This window comes from Kwoniella botswanensis, chromosome 1, assembly GCF_036426115.1.
Source record: "Kwoniella botswanensis chromosome 1, complete sequence".
Lineage (NCBI taxonomy): Eukaryota > Fungi > Basidiomycota > Tremellomycetes > Tremellales > Cryptococcaceae > Kwoniella > Kwoniella botswanensis.
In genome coordinates, this window is record NC_088599.1 from 17,149,253 (window position 1) to 17,175,839 (window position 26,587).

At 46.4% G+C, this 26,587-nt stretch overlaps 11 protein-coding genes across 11 annotated transcripts; 4 read left to right on the forward strand and 7 right to left on the reverse strand.

Annotated features, from left to right (window-relative positions):
- Positions 1–286: 286 nt before the first annotated feature.
- L199_006487 (uncharacterized protein) lies at positions 287–1,416 on the reverse strand (the record flags this gene model as incomplete). The annotated part of the gene is made up of 5 exons (XM_064892186.1): positions 287–437; positions 505–627; positions 701–763; positions 826–1,110; positions 1,184–1,416. 5 exons carry the CDS (start codon positions 1,414–1,416, stop codon positions 287–289), a joined length of 855 nt encoding a protein of 284 aa, XP_064748258.1.
- A 595-nt stretch (positions 1,417–2,011) lies between these two features.
- On the reverse strand, positions 2,012–4,557 carry L199_006488 (uncharacterized protein; the record flags this gene model as incomplete). The annotated part of the gene is made up of 9 exons (XM_064892187.1): positions 2,012–2,499; positions 2,553–2,733; positions 2,786–2,961; positions 3,018–3,199; positions 3,254–3,348; positions 3,404–3,813; positions 3,866–4,211; positions 4,270–4,354; positions 4,412–4,557. The coding sequence occupies 9 exons, from the start codon at positions 4,555–4,557 to the stop codon at positions 2,012–2,014; spliced, it is 2,109 nt and encodes a 702-aa protein (XP_064748259.1).
- Positions 4,558–5,236: 679 nt separating this feature from the next.
- L199_006489 (uncharacterized protein) lies at positions 5,237–7,165 on the forward strand (the record flags this gene model as incomplete). The annotated part of the gene is made up of 8 exons (XM_064892188.1): positions 5,237–5,435; positions 5,491–5,596; positions 5,653–5,829; positions 5,888–6,080; positions 6,137–6,406; positions 6,461–6,668; positions 6,728–6,838; positions 6,903–7,165. 8 exons carry the CDS (start codon positions 5,237–5,239, stop codon positions 7,163–7,165), a joined length of 1,527 nt encoding a protein of 508 aa, XP_064748260.1.
- A 670-nt stretch (positions 7,166–7,835) lies between these two features.
- Positions 7,836–9,448, reverse strand: L199_006490 (uncharacterized protein; the record flags this gene model as incomplete). The annotated part of the gene is made up of 13 exons (XM_064892189.1): positions 7,836–7,892; positions 7,951–8,060; positions 8,120–8,247; positions 8,306–8,352; positions 8,429–8,462; positions 8,527–8,626; positions 8,688–8,725; positions 8,786–8,822; positions 8,874–8,943; positions 9,000–9,065; positions 9,199–9,233; positions 9,296–9,335; positions 9,395–9,448. The coding sequence occupies 13 exons, from the start codon at positions 9,446–9,448 to the stop codon at positions 7,836–7,838; spliced, it is 816 nt and encodes a 271-aa protein (XP_064748261.1).
- A 646-nt stretch (positions 9,449–10,094) lies between these two features.
- L199_006491 (uncharacterized protein) lies at positions 10,095–10,647 on the reverse strand (the record flags this gene model as incomplete). Its single annotated transcript, XM_064892190.1, has 4 exons — positions 10,095–10,249; positions 10,317–10,392; positions 10,455–10,528; positions 10,587–10,647. The coding sequence occupies 4 exons, from the start codon at positions 10,645–10,647 to the stop codon at positions 10,095–10,097; spliced, it is 366 nt and encodes a 121-aa protein (XP_064748262.1).
- A 555-nt stretch (positions 10,648–11,202) lies between these two features.
- L199_006492 (uncharacterized protein) lies at positions 11,203–12,650 on the forward strand (the record flags this gene model as incomplete). Its single annotated transcript, XM_064892191.1, has 5 exons — positions 11,203–11,439; positions 11,499–11,624; positions 11,690–12,146; positions 12,218–12,438; positions 12,498–12,650. 5 exons carry the CDS (start codon positions 11,203–11,205, stop codon positions 12,648–12,650), a joined length of 1,194 nt encoding a protein of 397 aa, XP_064748263.1.
- A 409-nt stretch (positions 12,651–13,059) lies between these two features.
- Positions 13,060–14,219, forward strand: L199_006493 (uncharacterized protein; the record flags this gene model as incomplete). Its single annotated transcript, XM_064892192.1, has 4 exons — positions 13,060–13,334; positions 13,404–13,427; positions 13,489–14,082; positions 14,147–14,219. 4 exons carry the CDS (start codon positions 13,060–13,062, stop codon positions 14,217–14,219), a joined length of 966 nt encoding a protein of 321 aa, XP_064748264.1.
- Positions 14,220–14,453: 234 nt separating this feature from the next.
- L199_006494 (uncharacterized protein) lies at positions 14,454–17,133 on the reverse strand (the record flags this gene model as incomplete). The annotated part of the gene is made up of 13 exons (XM_064892193.1): positions 14,454–14,594; positions 14,663–14,754; positions 14,816–14,901; positions 14,959–15,069; positions 15,127–15,178; positions 15,238–15,326; positions 15,386–15,491; positions 15,557–15,817; positions 15,883–16,188; positions 16,252–16,322; positions 16,384–16,501; positions 16,557–16,651; positions 16,721–17,133. The coding sequence occupies 13 exons, from the start codon at positions 17,131–17,133 to the stop codon at positions 14,454–14,456; spliced, it is 1,941 nt and encodes a 646-aa protein (XP_064748265.1).
- Positions 17,134–18,277: 1,144 nt separating this feature from the next.
- Positions 18,278–19,964, reverse strand: L199_006495 (uncharacterized protein; the record flags this gene model as incomplete). Its single annotated transcript, XM_064892194.1, has 7 exons — positions 18,278–18,794; positions 18,853–18,927; positions 18,980–19,077; positions 19,157–19,426; positions 19,490–19,636; positions 19,693–19,753; positions 19,816–19,964. 7 exons carry the CDS (start codon positions 19,962–19,964, stop codon positions 18,278–18,280), a joined length of 1,317 nt encoding a protein of 438 aa, XP_064748266.1.
- A 938-nt stretch (positions 19,965–20,902) lies between these two features.
- Positions 20,903–22,958, reverse strand: L199_006496 (uncharacterized protein; the record flags this gene model as incomplete). The annotated part of the gene is made up of 9 exons (XM_064892195.1): positions 20,903–21,132; positions 21,214–21,381; positions 21,463–21,695; positions 21,747–22,015; positions 22,117–22,253; positions 22,330–22,536; positions 22,605–22,697; positions 22,752–22,845; positions 22,905–22,958. The coding sequence occupies 9 exons, from the start codon at positions 22,956–22,958 to the stop codon at positions 20,903–20,905; spliced, it is 1,485 nt and encodes a 494-aa protein (XP_064748267.1).
- Positions 22,959–23,703: 745 nt separating this feature from the next.
- L199_006497 (uncharacterized protein) lies at positions 23,704–24,986 on the forward strand (the record flags this gene model as incomplete). Its single annotated transcript, XM_064892196.1, has 6 exons — positions 23,704–23,939; positions 24,035–24,232; positions 24,313–24,594; positions 24,658–24,677; positions 24,738–24,800; positions 24,865–24,986. The coding sequence occupies 6 exons, from the start codon at positions 23,704–23,706 to the stop codon at positions 24,984–24,986; spliced, it is 921 nt and encodes a 306-aa protein (XP_064748268.1).
- Positions 24,987–26,587: the final 1,601 nt, after the last annotated feature.

The window sequence follows — 26,587 nt, forward strand, 5'->3', positions numbered from 1 at the left end:
CGGAGGTTTATGCTGTGAAACGCTACGCAGGGTAGCAATAGTGACAGCATGCATGCATGTGGGAAACAGAAAGTCATAAAGCGTTAGGGTCTACTACTACGATCACAGCCCACCAGTGACAAACCCCGGTTAAGAATGACGGGTGCAAATTACCGGCGAGTGATACTACTTTACTAGTGGCTAGTGGGGCAGATTGGAATGAGAGGTTGTCTACTCTAAAGGTACAGTAGTAATGATGCATGCATGCAAGGTTCGATTTTATACATATGTTGTCCTCATTGTGCCCTTAAGCGTTCTTGATACTGGCTTCTACCTTTTGAATGGCCGATCCACCATCTACAATGGCCTGTAACAAGAACGTATTGTCCGCACCAGCCATCACGAACCTGGCATTACCATTCTTCTTGGCGAATTTCTCGACGAGATCCAAACGGTTGCTACGTCGTGGGGACACATACCATCAGTCTTTCACCAATTATCTTCCGCTCGATGGTTTAGACTCACTGTAAACCACCAAAGCCGACTGACACCTTCCTACCGTTCACCGAGACCTTCTTGGCGGCCGCTGAGACCCTGTCAAAGGCTTCTTCGATCCGTGGATTGCTGAAATCACCTGGGATACCCATGCTGAAAGATAGAAGAATCAGTCGTCATGATTTACCAGCTCCACACAACCAGGATCATTCAACATGCAACTTACTCTGAAGTCAGATCACCACACCCTATCAAAAGCACATCTACACCTTCAACAGCGGCAATCGAGCTGGCGTATATGGCAAAGTAAGCCATGATGTCTATTGAAAGATCTGACATGTAGCTACTCACTCAACATCCTCCAATGCTCTGACAGTCTCGATCATACAGATCACAGTCACCAGGTCATTACAGATGGGGTTGGCGAATTTGGCAGGTACGTTTGCGTATCTCAACATCGGCATAGTACCAGTCGCAGACCTCTCACCTAGAGGTGCGAATCGAGCATATTTTACTACATTGGCTGCTTCGGCTGCGCTGTTGACGTGAGGGACGATGATGGCTTGGGCACCTCCATCGAGAGTACGCGAAATCCAATCTGAAGTATTGGCGGGGACTCGCACGATGGGTGTTAGGCTGACAGAACACAAAACGTATGTCGTCAGTCGCCAGGACCACGTCTATGATACCATTGGACACTTCCACTCACCCCAGATTGAGCGCGGCGCAACTAAGCTGATTGGTAGTTTCCAGCCCGAACGGACTGTGCTCCAGATCGATCAAGACAGCATCGTAACCAGCTGCTTTGGCGAATCCTAGCACTTCTACACTTCGGACTATTTTGATCGAAAGTGCATGGGCGAGAACCCCAGCGTCGAGCTTCTCCTTGAGAGGGTTAGGAGTAGCGAATTTCCGAGCGGATTCGATGGTGGGGGATGACATTTTGTTTGGTTAATTGCCTGACTCACTAGTGTTTGCAGATGGACTACACTTGGTTATTGAGACCCGACTGTTGGACGGGAGTTATATGGACGGGAATTATATGCAGTTAGTTAGCATTGTCCAAGGTCACCGGGTCTTACGCGCAACCATGCATCATGTCACTTTCTGTAGACAGAGTGATCTCGGCTGTGTTAAGGAAACCATACCCCACTGGAAATCTTGATATCTTATCGGGGTGGTAATCGGGGACAGCTCGGGGAACGGAAGATCGTCGAAACCTTAAATATACTACAACACCGGTCCGAAATGGATATCAACGAACGGACAGTCTCTGTGATATCAGGCAGCCACCTGACTGAGAGAATTGTATTTTGCTGCAATGGATGGAGATGTCACTGCATCTCGGACCGACATTCCCGTGGGATTATCTGTCCATCTCAACGATTGTATCCCACCTACTCTGGTGTTAAGGCAGCAAGGACTCAAACGCTTGCACTGCTATCAAGTGCAGCTCAGTGTGGCTTTGTCAATACATGAAATATACGATTGTGTTCATCCAACATCAACATATCATGGATACCGGTTATGGAGAGACCTATGGCCCAAATCCAAACTCCGCCAAGCCCATCTGTTCGAGGAATGTAAGTTGATTGTACATTTCGATTGGATTGGTTCCTGCCCCTGTTCTACCCAAACTACCACCGAAATCAGTTCCTAAACTATTGAAGCTGTATTGATCGAATCCATACGAGGAAGTTCCACCCGCAGAAGAAGCCGAAGGATGGTTATTAAATAGATCGTTCACATCGACGTGTGATTGAGATTGCTGGTACGCTCCTCCAGGTATGAGTGGTATACCAGCCAAAACTTTACTGTTAGAAGCGGTGCTTGTACTGGGTACATTGGTGTGCTTGTTGATAAACGTCATTAGATCTGACATCGAGGCTAAGCGTCTTCGAACGGGATTATCAGGTTGTTGATCTGCCCATTGCTGGATTATGGTATTTGACATGTCCAACAACCACTGATGATGGGGATCTTTAGACTCCTCGTACGCTTTAAGGTGTATTATCACACAGCAGACTGCAAGTCCCCATTTCAGCAAAGACATCGAGATGGGCTAAAAGACAGCTCACAAGCAGCGTAGACGGTAATGGACCAGACGTCTAGGTAATACGCTCCATCGGGCGAATTCAGCCAGTAGACAGCTTGTTCTGCTCGTTGGCATAGGCTGATCCATCGATCTCTGGATGGCCTGAAAGATATCTGAGATGGTACGGATGTCGATGGCCACAGAAAGCTTCGTTGGAACGTAAACTGGTAGGAGCCATGTCAGCATGGGCCGTCTGATAGAATTTCATTCGCTCACCTCCAGTACAACGATGAACAGATTCATCAGTAGCGGGCCTTGACGGAGTACAAGCTTGATTGAATATGGCCAGCTTTGGGGTAACTGTGCTAGCCAGTTGTCGATGTCCACCTGAAGCATCAGGAGATTCAGATCGTCCGCAGCTTGTAGTCCCGTTGGACTGTCAATCAAGCGGTCTACAAGGGAATGAGGTATTAGCATGGTTCATTTTGAGGAGAGAGCACAGACTCACGAGCCCGGCCAAGCAGTATACTGAGAGAGGTGAATTCCGTGAGGAATCGGAAGCAAGGGAAGATCGGTTCGGTCTTGCTGGTCAAATCACCGTCTCGTATACCATCGGCATAGTGTCTAGGTAGAGGTGCATCGCATTCTGCTAGATCAATGGCAAAAGTACGACCCATACGGATGGCGGTCCTGAAAGGAGTTGTCAGACTGGACTCAGAATACCCTTTGATCGTTGAGACCTACCACCTGTCCATACTGATACACGCACCCCATACTCTCAATCTCCTGTTTAGCTGGAAGTAGGGTACATGGCTCGTAGCTATATTCCGGTGTAATGCCTGTGCAGCTCAAGTCAGCTACGAGTCTATGATGCTATATGACGACCGCACCTACCAAAGCGGTCCCCATTCTCGCGGCTGTACCGACATTCTGCCATACATTCTCACTTGCATCCCCTGCATCTGGGCTGTTCAGATCTTCACACATGCTTAGTAGGAGTAACACCTGTATACTCCCTAGACACCTTGTGTTTGCCAACTTCTGCATTTCAGGTCCCATCATCAAACTGTGAAGAGATGAAGTGAGACTTTTCCGTATATATTCTGGCACATCCCGGGATTGTGCCGCGACGGCGCAGTGTATCATCCTCACTATGAGTGGAAGTGGGGTAGGTGGGGTCGATCGTGGATCCACAGCAGCATATTTGTCTACATGAGCTGCACTGGCTTTGTCCGCCAGGAGACTCTCAGACACCGAAATGACGGGGAAAAGCGGTATAATTCGATCACGACATGTTTCGTATACTGCATATCATCCAAATTAGCGCTATTCATCGCCTCGATACATTCTACTTACAGCTTATGAGGACAGTCTCCGCTCCCACCTCCTGTATCAATCTGGCTTGTACCATGCTTACGGATACCAGTGTAGGTCTTTCATTCTTGACATTAGGGGATTCACCTTGTCCGATAAGTAGACCGTTTTGTTCGAGGCCACCTATGGACCCTCGATGGAGGTCATATCGATCATCTATACCTCGCAATTTATCGATGATCTCGGTTGTTTGCGGGACATACTTCCATACCAGTATTGAGAGACTCGAGCTGCCTAGATATCTAGGCTCGTATCCTTGAGATTGAGATAATGAAGAGGCTCCTTTTGCTGCGCCTCGAAACAACGTCCGACGTCGTGGACGATCGTCCTATATATGCGTGGAGTCGATTTAGCAAAAGACTCGTTCGATTTGCAACTACACGTACCTTTGGCGCGGCGGACAGCTTGTCACAGTGCTTGTTATGATCAATGCATTTCTTACATCGTTCCTCACCTGGAACCGGTACGCATCTGAAATAGCTTGATCGGATCAGTTCAGCTCGGACAAATAAACCCGACCAGACCCACTTGATACGATGCTCCCTGCAGTATTTACAGGCTCGATGATGACGTTTGGCACTTTGTTTGCTTGATTCTGGCTGATCCTGAAACTCCTGAGTCTGACCACGGCTCCCTGTTCGTGGAGGTGGTGACGAGGATCTCGTACGGCCCATGACTTATCGTCTCTCGTATGGTCAGTGAATCCAATCCGGCTAGGACTATTGGTTGCTGGTGGATGAACCTTTCGGGGTGTTTGTCGGGGACTCGAAGATTTCACAAACTGTATATGTATATTTATGGCAAAGCCGGATTGTATTGAGAAAAACACCTTGGAGTCGTCCTCAGGGGCTTACAAAAGTCGTAAGTCAGCTGATAAGAAAAGGCTAGGGTGATGACACGCATCTTTCCTCTCCATGTTACGAGTATCCTCGTAATTGGATTGGATTTCATTGGTTTGTTCTCGACACGTAGCCGCGATATTCCAAGACCCGGGGTTGCTTATCGGTCCAACGCGGACCGGGGCCACTCATTTTCTTTTCACGTTATCAGTCATTTAACCCTTGACAAATTAACTAAACAAGTAATTTTAATCGACTCCGTTGTATCTTTCTTGCCCCCGAGCGACCCCGAGAGGACGTATCGGGGTTGACAACTTAATCTGGTCTGTAAAACGATAAGCTTCTGATGATGGTGGCGACGACTACCTGTCACTGGGCACCGTGAACGCAAGATCCATATAAAGGCTCTGTCAGTGTTGGTTTGGGAATCAACTCTTCCCCCATAGCCAACCGAGGCGAACGATCCGTAAAGGTAACCGAACAAACGAACAAACAAACGAACTCACTCGTCAACATGGCTGAAGACAAGATTCACATCGACAATGCTGTGGAGCAGGAGGTACCTTATGGTGACGAAGACAACAACAAGCACCGCAACATTCTCGATTTAGCTGCCAGAGCGCACTACGAGCATATCGATTGTACCGAGGAGGAAAGTAAAGCTGTCCTCCGAAAGATCGATTGGCGACTCATGCCAATGCTGATCTGGATTTGTAAGTGTCCTTTGGCATGGAAGTACAACGGGTATAGCTGATCTGCCACTGGTAGATGGTCTCCAATACGCCGATAAGCAGTCTCTTACTTTTGCATCTCTGATGGGTATCCGAGAGGACATTCACTTGAACCTTCAATCGCAAGAATACTCTTGGGCTGGGTGGGTCGATGGGCCTTGTGCACTAGTTACCTGAGTGCTAACGACGACCTCTCCAGATCCATCTTCTACGCTGGCTACTTGGCCGCTCAGATTCCTGCGACCTATCTAATGAAACGATTGCCCATCGGTAAATTCATTTCCGTCAACATCATTTGTTGGTCCATCATTTTGGCCTGTCACGCTTTGGTTCACAATTACACTGGTATCTTGATCTGTCGATTCTTATTGGGTTTGTAAGTGGACACAATCAGCATACCTCATCCAAGAACATTCCACTGACCTTGAGATTAGCTTTGAAGCCACCATCACACCCGCATTCGTCTTGATCATCTCTATGTGGTACAGACGTACCGAGCAAGCTGGTAGAATGGCTTTATTCTTAGCTGCCAATGGTATGGCCACCATCATCGTCTCACCTGTTGCCTATGGTCTCTCCGGCCTTGTGAGCCCTGCTATTGCTTCTTGGAAAGTTCTCTATATCCTCGTAAGTCGGGTGCTGCATGCATCACTGGGGGCTAATCGGCTGACTCGCATCTTTAGTTTGGTCTCCTCACTTTCTTTACCGGAGCGTTTTACTTTTACGCGTTACCTGACTCCCAAATTTCAGTCGGATGGTTATCCGAAAGAGAAAAAGCCATCGCCGTAGACAGGATCAAGGAGAACGCTCAAGGTATCGGTAACTACGTCTGGCAATGGTACCAAGTCCGAGAAGCTTTCCAAGACCCAAGGACATACCTTTACTTCTCTTTCTCCATGTTCATGAACATCCCCAACGGTGGTATCGGTACTTTCGGTTCTTTGATCATCAACGTGAGTACAGTTGTACTTCTACCAGCCGCGGCGAGCTCACTATCTGTTGTCTAGTCATTCGGTTACAGTAAACGAATTTCACTCTTGTTCAACTTGCCTCTGGGTGCGATCGATATGTTCTGTAAACTCATCATCATGAACTTGTCCGATCGATTCAGAGATCGAACCGGGTTTGGTATGCTGGCTATGTGTCTCCCATTCGTCGGTGGTCTCATCATGCTCTTGGCCCCTCAAAACAATAAAGGTGTACTTCTCTTCGGATGTGAGTCTATGATGGTTGACTAGCATCATTATCTTGGCTAATGTCATGATGCTCTACAGACTCCCTCATTGGTGCTGCTGGAACAGGTTGGGGTCTTCTCATGACCTCATTGAGTGTCAACACTGTCGGTTATACCAAGAAGGCCACCGCTGGTGCAGTGCAAATCATTGGTGAGTCAAAAACGTCGCCTCTGAAAACCATATCAACGCTAACACACGGCTCGTTCGTCCACAGCTTATGGTATTGGTAATTGGATCGGTCCTCAAACCTTCCAAGCAAAGACGGCCCCTCAATACAGGACCGGTAAAATGATCTTGGCCATCTTCTATGGTCTTGCAATTGCCAACTTGTTCGCCTTGAGAATCGTTAACATGATCGCCAACAAGCGAAGAGACAAGAAAGCTAGAGAAGATCCAGCCAGTATGGTTCAACCTGATGATGCGGCAGCGAGGGATTTGACCGATAAAGAACAACCTGCGTTCAGATATATGTTGTAAGGGATATGAAGATATGCGGAAGGAACTTTTGAGGTGATGGATGGATGTGTTTGGTCTAGCACAATGAATCGAAAACAATAACAGTCCAGTTTAGGTTGTTCTCTTCAAGTCAAGCGATTGTATATCTGCGGGGTCGTAATAGTCAGTGTGTTCATGTCATTCCGAGATAGTATTTTTCGCCATACAGCTATGCATCTCCATATTGCGCACTTCAGATATTAGCCTTTGCGGTGGGCCAAGTGATTAGGTGGTTCAAAAGCTGGTAGTCACGGGAGTACTGTGGGTTGTCAGATTTGTGAAACTGCGGGACTGCATCAGGTGATTGGCTTCTTGCGGACCTGTGGTATCTTGGTCCTGCTCCGAACATGGCATGGACGCATGATGGATCTTGGTCGTCAATAGATGGGGTACCAGGCTCACAAGCCGATGCGCACATGACTATCTGTGCTGATTCATGTGTATCATAATCTCTCTTACCGAGTTCGCATGGGGTCATACTCATTGGCAAGGAGGGATCAAATTGTGAGCTGTTCCAACATATCAATGGAGAAGTGCACTAAGCGAAATTGTTGGTCATGATAAGTCATCGTCGGAAAGAACAAATGCATCCAGTATCAAATTTATGTTCAGTACATTCTGATAGGACTCGATAGATCCTCAAGCGATAGCCCTAATCGATGTAAGAATCATCTGGCAATCGATAACCATCGTAAATACCTTTCATGACCTAATTGCATCTGTCAGTATCGATCTGCAGTGGATTCGAAGGATTTGCCAGTACTCACTAGCCATCTTCCTCCATCAACATTGATACACGTATCGTTCATATACATTCCTCCTTTACTCGCGAGGAGTAGGATGGGCGCAGCAATCTCTTCTGGTAAACCAGGCCGTCCTGTACGGATATCTCGTCAGCCAAACTTGAATATCATTCTTCCACCAAATTACACCTACCCATCGTGCATCGTTTGACAGCTTTGGTGCCCATATCCCCCAACAAGATGTTTCCGTCTTTATCCCTGGTCGCGGTCATCTCGGAGGGGAATATACCAGGGCATATACAGTTCACTCGGATCTTGAGTCTGTCGCACGGACAGTCGTATCAGTGTTGTACAAAGCATGTCAGCAAGAGTGACTCACGGATGTAATCGACCTGCTAACATGGAAGAAAGGTGGATCGTGCCGGCCTACAGAGGACGATGGTGCTGTCAATACATTTCCTTGAATTAAATGATACAACATGTGCATAAATTTAGCACAAACCTTGGATACACCATAAGTGAAAGTATTATTTCCTCTATGTCATATGAAGAATGGCCAGTATCAGTTCTAAACCCAAGGCTCCGCTGCCTGTCACCTACCTTTGAGGCGCCAGCCCAGCAACAGACGAGATCATGACCACATTGGGGTTCTGCGATTTTCGAAGTAATGGGATCGCCGAGACAGACATATAGTATGGTCCTGCAACGGAAGATTCAGGTGATGAGCAGCTCATCCAGACATGCCCCGGCGGGACGCTTACCGTTAACATTGACTTGATGAGACTTGATCCAGTCCTCGCTACAGCAGAGAGGACGTCAGTCACACCATAAGTTCATAACACGTCAATATGTGACCTACTCTTCTACGGATGATAAAGTCGGGTAGACAGTCTCGGCTGTTGGAGCAGCGAGGTCAGCGTCGAGATGGAGAAAGATAATCCACTTACGATCTGAGACTTGATGTGCGGGGGTTTTGAACAGAACTGATATACCAGCACAATTTATAAGAGTGTCCAGCTGGATCACACCCTTCAGCTCATGGTATGATTAGTCTAGAGGAATTTGGAACTTACACGGCTCACTTTCTCCTCGACCTGTTTTATCACAGCTTCGGTACCAGCCTTGGTAGATACATCGCCCTGAACAGTACTTCAAGATCAACCACCGCGATTTTACTGTGGATACGAAGGACTCAACTCATCTAATGATATCCCCGCCAATCTCTTGAGCGGTCTTCTCTAGGACATCGAGTCTTCTTCCAACGATGATCACTCTTGCACCATTCACAGCGAAGGCGGTGGTAAGACCTGCAATAACCATGTAAGTCAGTATCTCAAGTCGCATCGTAGATAGTCACGAGACTACATACTTCTACCGATACCACTTCCTCCGCCTGTAATCAATACAGTCTATGCCAAAATATCATCTCAGCAAATGTTCTCGAATTTCTGTGAAACTCGTCACTGACCTGTCCAGCGACTGAGAACAAACTATCGAGCTTGAATCTATTGAGGTCCGTCATCGTGGTAGTGTGAGTATCTGCCTGTGTCTCTGTCAAGTGTGAGTTGAGCCGGCTTGGTCGCTGCTTGATACAGTATTACTCTTAAGTGCATGCAGAGCCGTCGAAAGTGAAGTGATCTCGAGATAGAAAATACCGACGGATCGGTAAAAAACCGAGATGGAGGATCGTTCCTTATTCGGGGTTGCGTCGGGGAACTTGACCTGTCAACCTGATCAGCTGATATGGAATTGGGGAAGGCGCGGGGGCAGGTCCACAAGATGCGTACAGCAAGATAACGTAAATTCCAAAGGTTGATAACGGGAACTCGGACCGTACAAGTGATCGTACTTGTTGTGTCTGGATAGATGGGTCACCGGAGATACCATCAGTATTGGCGAAGCGGATTGCGCTGACTTATAGCAAGATTTCAGTTGTTTCCAAGTGAGCTGTGGAAAGATGCAGTCGTGAGGTGGGCCACTGTTAGTGGGAACTACGATAGACGAAGTGAGAGGTATGCGGTCCCTATTCGCACAGTCCAAAGCATGCATGCAGGTTCACAAAGTGTGCAGTCAGAAGAAGAAGTCATACGAATCACGAAAGTTGTAATGCATGGATGATGAGTTATCTATGTACAGATATGCCTATGAAATGCCCTTCAATCCTGAGCTTAGAGCTCAGCAACACATTCAATCTCGATGGAAGCGTTGGGTCCACCAGGTAATTTACCAGCTTGGATACAGGTTCTAGCGGGCTTGGGGTCAGGTAAGAAGGCAACGAAAGCTTCGTTCATGGTGAGCATCTCATCCATATCTTTGAGGAAGACTGAGAAGAATGATACGGTTCATCAGCCAGATATCGGACACAAATCAACATGGACTGTTAAACTCACCGTTGTATTTAACGACCTTCTCCAATGATGAGCCGGAGAGCTCAAGGACCTTCTTCAAGTTTCCTAAGGATTCCCTCTATACGACGATAGTATTATGAGACTTGATTCATTGGTTTAAGTGAAACTCGGGAGACTCACGGTAGCAGCCTTGATCTCACCCATACCAACTTGACCGGAGCAGTAGACAAGGTTACCGATCTTGACAGCGGGACCTGACATCGATACGGAACGTCAGTATGTACTCCAGTGATCAACCTCGTCTCGACTCACTGTTGTGAGGCTTGAGAGGGAACTCGTCGTTGTAAACAGTGACTTTAGTAGCAGCGGACATTTCGATTTGTTGTGGAGTGACTGTGATTTTGTTTTCGAAGTTGAATAAGTGAGGTTTTCTGGTGATGTGAATATATGGGAAGACATAACATGAGTGCTACTCCTCCTAAGGCTATATATATGTACTCACACAGCTCCTAGTCTTATAACTCGGGTCCGTGGAAAAGGACACCTACCAATTAAAACACATTGCATTGCCGCCGAACGATACTGGAGGAATCAATTATCTTTTAATGCTGTTCCCCGAGCGTCCCCGAAATCTACCCCGAGCGATAACGAAAAACGACCCACTTCCCTGAACGAGCTTGCAACTGATTATCTCAATAACAAACGATTAGTTCGTTATGAGGGGTCCCCGACGAACAACCGAATGGCGAAATATTGACCCCCGAGCCGGTATGGCAGACGGCATTTCTGATCAAGCAGGTGGTCACTGATAAGAGGGTGCGTGTGACGGACCGAGGGGATGGAAGGTATATAAGAGATCGAACAAGTTCTGACTGGGGAGTTGCAACATCCATATTTCAACCTTGTCTGTTCTGGTCACTCGCACACAATGGCTGCTCCATTTAACCCACCTACCAACTTGGATTCCAAACCTGAAGTACCCAAATGGGTACCTCCCCCTCCTCCCACAGAGGATTTGGAATATGCCAAGCTTCACTCCATCGACTTGTCCCTGCTCGACTCACCTGATCCAGAGGTAGTCAAGCAGCTCGTCGAGACTGCCAAGATCGCAATCAGAGACGATGGGTTCTTGTATTTGGTCAATTACGGTATCAACCTCGAACAGGTGAGTGCATGAGATTATTGCTCGTGAGTCTTCGAGCTGACCCACGATGCGTGCCTCAGCTTCACCGACAGTTCTCAATCGCTCAATATCTCCACAGAAATATTTCTGAAGAAGACAAAGAGAAACTTCATTGGGATCCTCAAGGTGGTCTTTACGCAGGCTACAAACCTCCTTTCGGATGGAGAGTGAGTGGCATTATATAGATGACTTGAAGCTTCGAACTGAAATTGCTAATGAATACATACCATAGACCATAAAAGGCAAATACGATGGTATCTCTCAGTTCAACTTCTACGAGGAAGAGTACAAATCACTCGACAAAGTACCTAAATGTATCCACCCTTTCATGGATGAGATCTCAGCATTTACTGAATACCTCACCCGATCAGTCAACAAGAGGCTCCTGACCTTATTGAGTAAAGTGTTGGAAATGCCAGATGACTTCTTATATGAGAATATCGAGTCGAAAGGTCCCACACCTATCAACGAGGGTTATCTCAGACATGCCTTGTTCCACCCATTCAAGAACCAGGAGAAAGGTATGGGTGAAGGTTTGAGGATGTTCGGTCACACCGATTTCGGTACGACTACTATGTTGTTCAGTGTTCCCGTCACTTGTCTTCAATTGTGGGGTAGAGATGGTATTTGGAGATACGTCAAGTACGCTCCGGGGGCCTTGGTCATCAACATCGGTGATACCCTTGAGCGTGAGTACGAGTGTCCGCGTTGTATCCCATATTGAAGTACGGACGACTAATTCGCCCGTTTCTTCACACAGTCATCTCGGGTGGTCACTTCCGAGCTACAAGACACAGAGTGCACAACCCACCTCCCTCGCAAGAAACCTTCGAGCGACTCTCAGTCGTTCTCTTCAACGGTTCAAAGGGTGATCTCAGGATGCAACCATGTTGGGACTCTCCGTTAATCAAGCGAGAAGGATGTTTCGAATCTCAAGGTGCATACAAGGAATTCAAGGTGTTGCAAGACAAAGGTATACCTGTGAGTGATGTAGCCACCCTGTTCACGAAGACACGTCCTGATTTTACGATCCACTTTAGATCCCAACAAACAAAGAATGGAGAGAGATCTCAATCATAAACACCCGTCATCCCACCGATGAGCCTGAGAAACTCTTGAAAGAAGTCACTGTGGATGGTGTCAAGTATATTGAGGTGATCAACCAAGGTGTAAGAGTGTTGCAACCTTTGTAACTGATGTCGATCGGATGTAGCAAGTCTCAAGTCTCTCGTTGTAGTTGATAGTCGCCATGCATTGGTGTTACTGTGACAAATCGATCGTAATGAGTTGTAATGATTCACCTTACCATGTGTTCACTTGAATCGTAATACCTCATTACAAGATTTGTAATTGCTACTAATCCGATCGATTGATTTGGTCCAATTCCACGATCGTCGCTGCACTCACCATGAACAGTTGTCTCTTATCTTCCCATCTATGCACAACGTCATTGTAGTCAATAAACCTATTCCACCATGCCGTAGACCACACATGCATCTGGCCATATACTTAGACACCATGGCGAGCTCGAATCCAATGCTCTTCCGTCCACACTCCCTGAAATTTCTTCATTGACCTATACTTCATCGTTATCACCTATCAATGCAGATCGAAACAAGTCCCATCTTCGATCGGACATGGTTGATGCACCTCTTGCAAAACCTCATCAGGCCATTCAGACCAGCCTTGGTGAAACCGCCGTCCAATCGGGAAAGAAAGCTCGAATGGTCCAAAGCAGGTTCACCGAGATTATCCATCCCTAGATCCGTGAGAAGGGAATGTGTGGTCACTGAACGTTCGGTGGAAGATATATGGTTATATGATTTGGACTATAAGCACCTAGGAAACGGTGAGAAGAAGAATGGAAGGTTATTATAGTGAGCATAATGGTCTCTAGGGTTTGTGATTTTGTAGTAAGGATGGACTGTTAATGATGTTCAGTACAGTTTCTGCGGAGGAGGATTCCAAGCGTGAGTCAACATCAACAACAACAGCCTCTACCTTTAGCTGAACTGTGCCCTACCGTAATAGCCCCCCATCGTCCCAACACTGGTCATTTGTCGTGGAACTCTTCCGGCAACTCTCACATCTCCATCTCACCATAATCTCCTATCCTCTCGCACCTCGCAGCACCGCTTCGACCGCTAATTCGACCTTGCTGAGAGTCTACCAGGAGATCTCAACGCAATCTCTAGATCTACACTTATGCGGTGATAGCTCAGGGGGGAATGTAGCTCTGTCTCTTACTCTACAAGTCCTCTCGAGCAACTCGCAAATGATCGCCCCCAAATCGGTGACGCTGATATCTCCCGTGGTAGATTGCTCGAATAGTAATTCGGAAATGGAGAAAGTGAACAAAGTAGACCCGGTATTGACTATGAAATATACAGGCGAAGTGGCGTCAAAATGGCGTGGAAAGATCGCACCATCTGATCCTATCGTATCGCCAATCCATGGGAACCTGTTATTATTGAGGGAGAGAGGAGTGAAGATGAACGGGATAATAGGTACTTGGGATGTGTTGGCGCCCGATACGATGAGGTTAATGGATAGATTGCAGGAAATAGGTGTAGAGGGACAGTGGCGGGTCGCAGAAGGACAAATGCATTGTTTCCCCCTTGCTTGGTGAGTTTTTACGATGCGCAATAGGACATAGTCACCGTGCTGATGGGGGGAAACATCGATACAGGAAATACGGGCTGAAAGATAGTGTAAAAGGTAAAGATTGGATCTTGGACGTGTTGAAGAGATCATCGACGTGATAGGATCACCCGGATGGTTGAAGACTGGTGAAAAATCTCCTGACGTTGTATGTATAAGATACATCCGCACTCTCAAGTACTCATAAGAATAGAAAAACTACATAATACATTTTCCCTGCCCTACCACCAAATCTCCAGACCCATTATAACGAATCAATAGTTAAAGAGGCTACCACGGAAAAGAAGGCAAACGTATATTGAATCGATCGATGTCAACCTCAGATCGATTCGACGCTAAGCTTTGATATCTTTATCCTCATGGAAGAGAGGTTCAAGTTGTTTTTTCCTGTCGAACAAGACGTATCGTTTGAATGCCCAAGGGAGCCATTTCGTGAACTGGTAATTGATATATACGCTAGTGGGTACCGAGAAGACCTATAGACACGCATAGTCGAATCGAATTAGCCTCGTATTGGGAACGAGCAATGTAGACATGTGCTTACCTGATCAAGTTCTTCGAGAGACAGTTGTTTGGTCTCTCTCATGAACAAGAAGGCGAGACAGAACGCTAGCATGTTGGTACCGGTATAGAAGCCTATAGGTAATGTTAGCAAGGGGGAGTATCAGGATGAATCGATCAAGAATCCAGTACTTACCGAATGTACCCGGACCACCGAATTGCTTGAGCTGGAAGGGGAACCATAAACTCAACAAGAAATTGACAAAGTAATTGATCGATACGCTGAATGGAAAGAGATAATCAGCATCATCGGGTTCGTCGTAAAACGGGTTTACTCACGGGAAAGCTTGACCTAATTCTCTATGAGCCAAAGGGAATACCTCAGCTGAGTAAGTGAAGATGATTGGACCTTCACCAAGGGAGTAGAAGATGGTGTAGATGTAGATGAACCTGGAAATTATATTCGTCAGTATACTATGACCTCCTGGTAATAAAAAATCCACTCACAAAGCTACGATTCCAGTTCTGATTCTTTGCTCCTCGATGTAGAATGCCATACCTACGTGACAATGTTAGTACGAGAGCTGCTTTAGGCGTTTCTGAGCACACAGCACTCACCAGCAGCAAGAAGTGATACAGCCATCAATGGGAAGAAGAACAAGTTGAGAGTTCTTCGACCAAAAGTATCGATTGTGAAGACAGCGGGCCTATGTATCGATGAATCAGCATAGGGTATCGCATTACCCATCCCAAAAGCGAGACTAACCAGGTGAAGACAAAGTTTAAAGCACCAAAACCTAGCGAGGCATACAACGCATCCACATTGGAAGCACCGCCATCTACGAAGATAGTAGAGGAGTAGAAGGCAATGGCTAAGATTGAACCATGTATCAGCCACCGCCATGGCTTACTGAGTACGAGCCGAACCTAAACTCACTGTTAATACCACATAAATCCTGACCTGCATGCAAGACCGATGCAGCCAAAGTAGCTCGTCTGATTCGAGGGACAGTAAACAGATCGGCAAATCTTCTGAACATGGATCGATCTCCGATCACCTTCTTCTCGGCTTCCCATTGAACCCAGGCGTAGAACAGATCTCGAGCAGCTTGGACATCGTGTTTACGAAGTTTCCTCATTGACTTGAAAGCCTCGGGCATTCGGCCTTTTCTCATATACCAACGGGGCGATTCTGGGCCTAGGGAACTCATCTGCATAAGTTACTATGTGACAAATAGAGATCGAACACCATAAATCACTCACAAAACCAAACCATCATAGCTAACGGTACAGCAGGGATGAAGGAACTTCCAATTTGTAACCTCCAAGTGATATCACCCGAGTTCCTTACGATTGCATTCGCAGCGAATCCAATGAAGATACCAACGGTAGTCCAGAGCTGCCACATCATGACTAATGCCCCTCTCACCACGGTGGGAGCGACCTCAGCAGAGAAGATTGGGATGGTAGATCCTTTCAGACCGATACCGATACCGAAGAAAATACGGACGATCAGGAGTTCTTGCCATGTGTGGGTGAATGCCATAGCGAGTGGAGTGGCGATGAGGACTGATTTTGTGGTGGACATCAGTGAATGAATATTGGTTTTATGGGAGGATGTAGACGACTCACTTATAGCAGCGATGAAGATGGCACCCCGACGGCCGAAGAGGTTATTAAGTGGATCGGAAGAGTAACAACCGCTATATCACGTTTATATAAATCAGATTTAATACAGCTCTTGGTGTGATCGAGATCACTCACATGATTGGAGCAGATAGATATGGGATAGCATTGACCAAACCCAGAATCCATTGATCATGTGCACCTCCAGGTTCGTCGAGTCCTCTGTTGATCCCGAATTCTTGCGGGAAACCAAGATCTATAGAATCGAAATTAGTGAGATTGTAGATACCATGCATGGACGTGACACGCACTCGCTCCATTACTACCTGTTTGATCCCAACCTTGTACCGCCGCACCCATCGCACAGGCACCCACGACCCACCATAAATCTTTCGACATTCTCCATCTGATCGTACAATATACTATCAGCCACTACACCCAATAATCAAGAGTAGACGGATGATGTCATGCTTACTTGTGTCGATGTTCATATTCAATAGCAGCCTTCTCCTCGGCGTTCAACTCGTCGATCGCCGCCCATTCTCCAGGTCGTTGAGCAAGTAAAGCACCTTTCCTAAACGTATCTTTATGTTCTTCTAAGCCATGAGCATCGCAGAACTCATCTGATTCCTTGATGAGTTGTGCCTTTGGGATACCGTGCAAGGCATTTTGCAAGGTCGCTCGAGCGGCTAATCTCGCATCTCGATCTTCAGGTGTATAGTCGATTTGAACGTTGTCGGTTTCGTTCGGTGTAGAAGTAGTATTGGTGGAAGGTGCATGTTCATGATGAGTAGTTTCGGCAGCCTTTATATCTTTCTCACTGTGTATATGAGAATTAGGATGACTATGAACACTGGTGTTATCACCGTTAATCTTAGGATCAGACATCTTGGTAGTCTATCAGTTTGTTTCAGTTCGTTTCAAGGAAAAGGAAACAACAGAATCTTCGGACGACCAGGAACTAGATAGAGTCTCGAATCGAGGTATTTATATCGATGTGCTCCATGGGGAATGTCCGGGGGAATGAGCTCTCACCCCTCGATTCCATACATCTGGTCAGCTGACAGACCCACCAGGAGAGACGGGGATGATAAACCTCAGGAGTCGAGCAGAAGGCCCTCATTGTTGACTGAAGGATATTTGTGTGTTGGACGCTCCGGATGCCATATTGACTGAGCAAACAAACCAGGAGGAAGGGGAAGTAAGTTGTCCGGTTGTTAGATAATTTGACTTTAACCCAGTCCGTCAATACCCCGAGTCCGAATGTCTTTCATTTGTGCTGCTACCGTACTTCATACACGGCTCGCCCTGCAATTAAAAGGCTCATGGTCAGCTGATCGATCTCGCTCTTAGCTTTTCAAACAAACAAGCAAGGCAGTACGATCGAACAAGTTGTGGTAATGGCGCAGACTACTTTGGGTCTAGCGCGGAAATTCGGTGAATTGATGGAAAGTTGAACAATCGAGAAATGCCGTCAGTGGCTTTTCGATTATTTGCTTAAGCTTGGCTCATGTGGATGGATCGGGATTTGGGTCGTGGGAAAAGAAAAGAGCAGGGCAAAGCGAAACAGAGGCATTCGGCATTCGGATTGGTATGTTTATGCTCGAGTTAAGCATACAGAGGCTAAGGCTAAGTGAGGGATGACCAATATCCATAAGCGCTGAATTGACAACACGGATCGGAACGGGATCTTAAGATGTTGGTAGCCTGGGCAAAATGACTGCCAATGGGACAGCCAAGATGGAGGAAAGTTCGAGATTTTGTCAATGAAAGGGAGTTAGCGGCATGCTACTGAAGCATTTTATGATCTTTCATGCATGCTACCTAGTAATGAACAAGTACTTGTACACACATATGACTTGAATGATACTGTTATATATCATATTCTACAGTCTACCATTTTCTTTCGGACCGATCTTGAAGTGACTTGTTGATTATAATTGGGGATTTATGCTCCACTTGTTGTTACTTCTTCTCTACCATCCTTCGGATCGACCATCTTCCTTGAATATCACCTTCCATGCCTTCTTGCTCAACCGGATTTGAAACCTTTCCATCTAACTCTCAAACCTCTCCCTTTCTCCTTCTCCACCTCAAATTCCTCACTGGCCCCATCTATCGCAGTACAATCCCCAAATCCTCCTAACACACTCACGAGATACCTCTTTGATCCCGCACATCTACCCGATACTTCGTGCACTCCCCATAACTCGTCTAAACTGACTTCATCTATCTTCCAGCTTTTATAACATTCTTTCACCGTTTTAACAACTTCGTTAGGCGATACTTTTTTGCCGTCTCCTGGAGCATTAGCAGGATGTATGAATCTCCCAGCAAGTTTATGAGAATGTGACGATTCGCCTGAATTGGGCATAAAAGGCAGTTCGACCGTACGGACCGATCGGGGTGAGCGAAGGGGTAAGCCAGTAGCCAGTCTGAAAATTGCCGTTTGGGATGCATATATCGGTTGACCAGGTTGAGAGAGATCGTCGGAAGGGTAATAGGATGGATGGGAGGATACGCCAACACCGGACACCTCAACGTCATATCTAATTGACAAATGAGATCAGATAAGATAGTATCAAGTAGCAGAGAGCAAGTGCTCACCCCCAATTGGCAGCTTCCGCCTCTGCCCATCCTCTGAATTCGGCACTGGTCATTTCTAACTTATGATCCGAGTGTCTAGTATGCATGTCAGTAAGAGAGAACATCTGAAGGTCATCAGTTCACTCACCGAAATACTCTATCTGTCCTTCCAGTGGGATCCACAAACCCTTTCTTTGCGAAATCATGTTCCTCCGCACGAGGGAATTTAGCATTGAAGTCGAAGTTCTAGGGTAAGATCAACATTAGTGTATCTATCCAATTATTCCTTCTAAGAATTGAGGTGATAAACTCGAGTGAGACTCACAGGGGTAGTGACCAATAACAGTTTTGGTCTATAAGTCCCAAACGTGACCACGCCGAACCTATTCAACACATCGGGATCTAAATGCTCTACAACTTCCAATAGGACTATTGCTTCGTACCCTTCCAACTTGGCGTTGTACTTTTCGATACCACCCAGCCAGAGTTCAGTGGTGAGCGGTTCCCACCTTGGTATTGTCGAGTTGGTGGGTGGAGTGAGCGTCTTCAGGGCTGAGGTGATCACGGATGGAGAGACGTCGAGAGCACCCAATCGCTGTATACGATGGACAAGTATTAGCTCTGTGATTGTTTAGTCAAAGCGGTAATCATCACACACCCGTATGAATAAATCTCTCCCTTGAAGCAAATCATCCTCTTCATCGGAACTGGCCTGAGTTGAAAGAATTGGCGGTTCATATATCGTTGTAGGAGGAACAACCAAGGTCTCAAGTAATGATCCAGGTCCACAACCTATGTCCAAGACCTATGATGAACTTATCAGCTGGGCGCAATATCCACACTTATTTAATATGAGCTCACAGATCGTACACCTTCTTTACGAAGTACATCCAATGCCCAATGTCTTCTCTGCATCCATAATCTACCGATTGTTACCCAGTCAGCCTACGGTGACGTGTCATATCAATCTAGTTCCCAACTTACTCTGGTGTGAACGTCACTCCCGTCACTGTGCTTTCCTCCACCATCGATCTTTCCGGTACGGCCACATCATGAGGTAGGGTGGAATGCGAAAGGAGTTCGGGTGAGTCGTTGGGATCGATCTCTGGGTGAGGGTGGGGGTCGGATGACATGGTGTATTGTTGTAAGGTGGGGAGGTACAAATGGTTTTCTGACCAGTATTACCGATGGGTTTGCTCGAGAGAGTGTACAGCTGCACGAGGGTATACCCAGGTGGATAAATATGATGTTCGCGATGATGAGTGAAAAGAAGAAAGAGAAGAGCAACTGAAATGGAAAATGAATCAGTCGTTTAAAATGGTGAGTGACATGGATGAAATGGTGGGGCAACATCTATCCATTCAACCATAATGTCATGACATTATACCCTGAATCCCTCTTTTCCCATTTCTCCTCCTTTCTTCTTTCTCTCTGCTGTCATCGTCGACCTCACATGCATGCGCATCCGTATACACAGGACAATGGCGTGATGTATGCTTGAGCTTGTGTTCATGTCTTGTTGAAATCAAACCTTAAAGTCCTCGCGGACCTTTCTGGTTCGTAAAAAGAAGAGATTGGACAATCGGTTAATTCTGCTGCAAATACTCGAAAGCTCTACTTTTCTCACCTTCCTCATCCTCATCCTCACAGGCATCATTCAGCTCGAGAGATCATCGAGCCTTGGCTGAGTAATGATACATCAGAATACATGTACCCTATGCCGGTTCTCTCGACTGTCAAACTGACCATGTGATTTCGCACTCAACCAGTCAAGCTGCATTCATTACCTCTCTTCACACTCGGTTAAATGATCCATCCCTGATCAATTTAGCAATTTAGATTTCCTTCTCCATGGAGACCCAGACGGCTTTGACGGGTCCATCCTCGGCCGAAATGAAAGAAAGATCGGACCATGTAGGCCGAAGGATACCAGCGATGTGTAGGTAACTACAGTATTTCCATTCACATGCCTCATAAAACGTATATACATGTAAGCAAAAGAGACTTCGGAACGCAGTGCAACCTGAACACCAAATGACAAGACGAGTACCTTGAAACATCTATTCCATAACTACCTAACACAAGGTACTTCCTTCCCACCCAGGCCAACGGCCTTCTTGAATTTCCCAGCCAAACTATCATCTCTCTCTTCCTCCGTGATGAACGGTAATGCTTTCTTACCCTTTTCAAACCTTTCCTCGGTGATTTTGAAAGTGAGAGGTAGACCTTCATCCCATTCCTTTGTGGTGATGAGTTTAGCTAGGTATTTGGTAACCAGCGGAATACGAGCCATTCCGTGGCCTATGGCACCACGCAATGGACAATATCAGACAAAATCCGACAAACTATGCCTCATCACGCTATGACAAAGTCCCCACTCACCGTGAAACCCAGCTGCCATGTACATCCCTTCTTTACCTGGGATCTCACCGACAAGAGGTAAAGTGTTTTTAGTTGCACATAACATTCCTGCCCAGATTCTCATCGCACCTTCACCAGGAGCTTCAATTCCCCAATCGGAAAAATTGTTCTTGCAGTATTCTCTGAGCCCTAACAGTCCATCAAACGATTGACATTAGTCCTATATCATAGCACTTGAAGCTGATATGTCTGTGAGAAAATTCCCCTCACACTTGGTGATTCCCTCTGTGACGTATGCATCATGGTCAACGTAAATCTCTTTCTTCGTCATGACACCTTGCTTGTACGCATTGTAATGGGCCAGGCCCATGACGATACCTGAATCAGGCGTGAACATGAGATAAGGCCCATCTTCAATTGTGTATGAGTTGGCAAGATACTTCGATCCGGAGTATGATAAGGGAGTGGTGATATTCGCAGCTTGAGCTTGATACGGGACCAGACTATAATCATGATCAACACATTGTAGACAAGCAGATGGAGGATGTACTTACTAATCTGCAATGGAACTTCCCTCGAATAGATGAGGCGTGTGAGCATTCGTACAGAAGATAACCTCTTTAGCTTTGATCGTTCCCTTCTCATGCACTTCAAGTTCCCATACTCCATCTACCCTTTTAGTCGACAGGACAGGAGCGTAGGAGTACAGATCTGCTCGACCAGTAGCCATAGCTGATTTCATATATTCAGTAGCGAGTTTATGAGGGTGAACAGATCCTGCGGGACCTTTGGAATAAGCAACAGCATTGTGGATTCGGGTGGCCTAGGTGATGCAATGTTATATGAGTGAAATCTGTCTCGGTATATTCCAGTAAAATTCCGTTCCAGCTACAGGACCCTTTAGGACTCAGTGAACACACTCACCTTCTTCGCCTCTACCTCATCTTCATTCCAAGTCCATTCCGGTTGGGTACCTTTCAACCCAGGATGGTTCTCCCTAGCTGCGATCCACTTGCCGTAGTTCTCGTTCATCTTGGTTTTACCCTCTTGTGAGATGCGGACTTGCCACGACAGCACAATTAGCAGCCGCCGATCAAAGTCTCAATGGGAACATGCTAGTGTGGACTTATGACTCACCTTCAACTTTTTCGCCCTTCCAGAAATCAACATCCCAGTTCTCCTTCTCCACCGTTTGCGTCACCTCTTCCAGGACCCTCTTCTCAAAATCTAACACTTCTATAGCCTCCTCAATTGTCAATCCTGCACCACCTTCTTCCAAGGGTGTCGTAAACAGGGTGAGCGCACCGAAAGAGAACGGAGCGCAGTGTCCACCATTTCGACCGGCTAGATCAAGACAAGATCCTCCGTTCAGTACTGTTATATAGCTTGAACAGCAGGGATGATATACTCACAAGCACCCGAAGCTAGATCTTTGGCTTCCAACACTGCGACTGTCTTGTCATCTGCTACACCCGGTCTGGTCAGATGATAAGCCATCATAGTACCTACATCCGAACGAGCATTTAGCTAAGATCATTGTAAAGCGATCGCGGACTTACCAGCTATACCCCCTCCTACGATGACATAGTCTATTACTTCCGTGGGTAAAGGCTCATTTTTGTTATGATTATACAAGGATCTCCTACCTCGATTCTATCATGAGAACTTTCTTAGTGAAAATTCTCGAGATGAGAGAGAAAGTGAAGACTCACGGTAGCTTGCCAATGCGATACGGTAGATACGAAAGGTTGAGGCCACTTTGACATTTTTGGTTGTATATACTGCAGTTTTACCTATATTGTTCGGCAAACGAATCCTCCGATATGTATACGATATCAAGTACAACAAGCATAAGCAAATACCTCTAATCTCAGTTCACTTGATATATAGTGAGATGTTAGAACATCGGCCATTTCCGATGGTGTGATAAGGCCATGAAAGCACCCACGGAAAAGCGGACCGAGGTGAAATGCACCACTCGTACTGGTGGGGATGTTCCGCTCTGCCAAGTATGCAGACTATCCAGCCAGTCTTGCTATCACCCTGGGAAACCGACAGAAATGACATGCAGTCGAAGTCCGTGATCAAGTGGTCAAAAAGAATCGAGGGATGTCAAGTTTTCGACGATATATACCCGTAGATTATACCCGACCCTCATCAAGGGTAGTTAATGACACCGTTGTTGAATCTTTACAGGTGGTTTTACTTATAAGGACTTTCCGAGCGTGTAACTATATAATCTCTCAGTCTGTCATGCAAAAGGTCTGGACCACATACCCCGATGAGCAGGTAAGAGAAGATGACGATGTGTTGGGATAAACTCCTGTGATAATGCCACGTTCACTAGCCTGATTCCCACATTCCACTGCATCATCGTATTTTGACGTCATTGCAGTATGGTGTGACATCCACATCCCATCTCCCATATAACACCATACATCCATCGCAAATATCGCATGGAAATTTCATCCTTACTATCTTCATAACCCATATCCAACAACCGCATACAAAATGTCGAACATCCCATCCTCCGTACCAGAGCAGTACCGACCAGGTTTCTTGCCTCCCTCCATCGCTAAACAGGCTCAGGATGCGTTACCAGGTAAACAAGTGCCCTTAAACCCGCCTCCTTTAGACGACGTGTTGGCAGATGGAACAAAGTATAAAGCGGCGGGTAAACTAGAAGGGAAGAACGCTGCTATTACTGGGGGTGATTCCGGTATTGGTAGAGCCGTGGCTATCTTGTAGTAAGTGGCAGTATATCTACGACTATCTTATATGTCGTCAATCCTTTGAATGAGTCTTTCGCAATGGGGAACTGGAACTGACTTATGCTTATTAGCGCTCTAGAAGGTGCAAATGTTCTGATCCAGTACCAACCAGCCGAGGAAGAAGACGCCAAGAACACTAAGGAATACATCTCGAAGGTAGCTCCAAAGGCCAAAGTAGAACTTGTCGCTCAAGATCTGAGGGATGAGAAGGGGGCTTTGGAATTGGTCGATAAGATCAAGAAGTGGAGTGGCGGTGAATTGCATGTTCTGTAAGTCCTTATTATGGTCACGGATATCCTCTTTCTCACGGATTTACATAAGACACCGCTAATACCCATGTTGAAATCAGCGTGAACAACGCTGCGACTCAAAACGAAGTCGAGCATATTGAAGATCTCCCTTCCGACCAATGGAGACATGTTTTCGACGTCAACATCCACGCTATTTTCTACCTCACCAAGAACCTTATTCCGATTATACCTTGGGGAGGATCAATCATCAACAACGCTTCGATCAACCCATTCGTCGGTCACCCGAAATTACTAGATTATACAGCTACGAAGGGAGCTATCGTTGGATTCACCAGGGCTTTATCCAATCAAATTGTGAAGGAGAAAGGTATCAGAGTAAAGTGAGTAACCAACTGTCAACCTCAATTCACGAAAGAAGCTAATCATTCAATGCACCTCCACAGCGCTGTCTGTCCTGGACCAAGTGAGTAACCTTCTATGTCGGTATGATACGATAACGCCAACTAACATAATCGATACATAGTCTGGACCCCTCTTATCCCCGCAACCATGACCAAGGAGTCACTCGAAAACTTCGGTCCAAGTAGTAAGTTAAGCCCAGCCCTTCGTGGCACCACCTGACTCGTGCTCACGTATACTTTTCGCTTCAGCTCCTATCGGTCGAGCGGGCCAACCCGTCGAAGTAGCCACCGCGTTCGTGTTCCTCGCTAGCGCCGATTCGTCCTACTTCACCGCCCAATGTTTCCACGTGAATGGTGGTTCCGCCTACTAAGTGGCAGGCTTTAGGCGTAGGAGCGATGAGAATACAAGAAAAACTGTAGCATTACGATTAATTGTAGTGTAGCTAGACGGATGCATAAAATGAAGCGATCTCTCTAGCATCAACCTATTGTGACCTGACGTCACTGCCCTCTTCGTGCCTGCTACAATCAAATAGTGTGAACCTCGACGGTGATTGGGTTTCGACAGGCTATTCCTTTCAAAATCACCATACTCAGTGGTTCCTAGCTCTCCTTCTGGCAATGCTGCTCCTCTTTCTGCTTGGCACCGGGCAGAACATGTTATCAATGGGTCCCTTCACATACCGTCGGCGATCTCACCCGTATGTCTCGGTTACAGATAGGTTGAGCGAGCTATCTTCCTCTTGGTATTTCGCTATAAACGATCCCCAGTCTTACGGGTGTCTAACCCATTCCGTTCCTGATTCACATCTGATCTTCTGTCAGTCATCGATCAACTGTCGAGATACGAAGATCGACAAGCCGGAAGTCATTTTCCAGTAATCTACCAGCAGTAGATGATACGAAAGTTTCGGTCTACCTTGTCCGATCCATGTAGGGCATATAGAATCTACGGCGACAGCAGTGAGAGTGTCTACTCGAATCCTGCATTTGCGTTATCAAGGGTATATGCGCGCAAGGGACGAAGCACAAAGATGGCTTATCTTGTTCGGTTCCGAAAGAAGTATCTGTGATATTATCGCGGGTATACGCCTCGAAGCCACCGGGATTAGTGAAAAGACGCGTTTGTATATGAACCGACAGAATTGAGAACATTAGCTTGGACCAACCGATAGGACAAAAAATCTATGGAAGTAGATCTCAGTTGATTCACAGATAACTGAAATAGGCAATTGCGACCAAACACGTTGATGTTTAACCGAAGTCGATCACATAAACTGATCCGCATGGTAAGTAGACCTGTCGGTTCAGTTGTAAATCACACCGCTCACGCACTATCCCTTCACGGCAGTCCCATTCTTTTGGAAAGAGATTTATTTTTCTTTCCGTTTGACCCTGAATACATAATGAAATGTCTCGGATCAAAATCTTTGATCGACAGGTACGAGCATTGAATCCCTTTGAACGGTTATTCGGACCGTTTTGCAATCCCTTGTTCGAGGTACAATACAATACAATGCATGCTTTAGAGAAGCTTAGGATCCGAGACATCCTCTTACATTCCTGCTTGAATTGAGATCCCATCTGACAGCGTGCCTGTCGATCCGTGACATACCCTTCTGAGACAGATTCCGTAATGATCGTCCAATCCGAGCATACATTCCTTTCAGGTCCTCCTTCAGGTCTGATATCCTCGGATTGAAAGCGAATGAGAGAGGGAGTCTCCCTCTATCAGATGGGTAGTCCCGTGGGCCTGCCAAGGTCGAAGAGGGAGACACTCACACCGATCCGAACAACCCGGTTATTCTATTTTGAGACAGACCAGTCGAAACGGAAAGATCATGAAAAAAAAAAAAGTTCTCCGAGGAATCCAACCTCGTCTGAAAGATATAAAAGGGGTCAACTTTGTACTGTTCCCTCGACTTTCTTCTCAACACCAACTCATCCCATCTCTTCCTCTCTCAATCACACT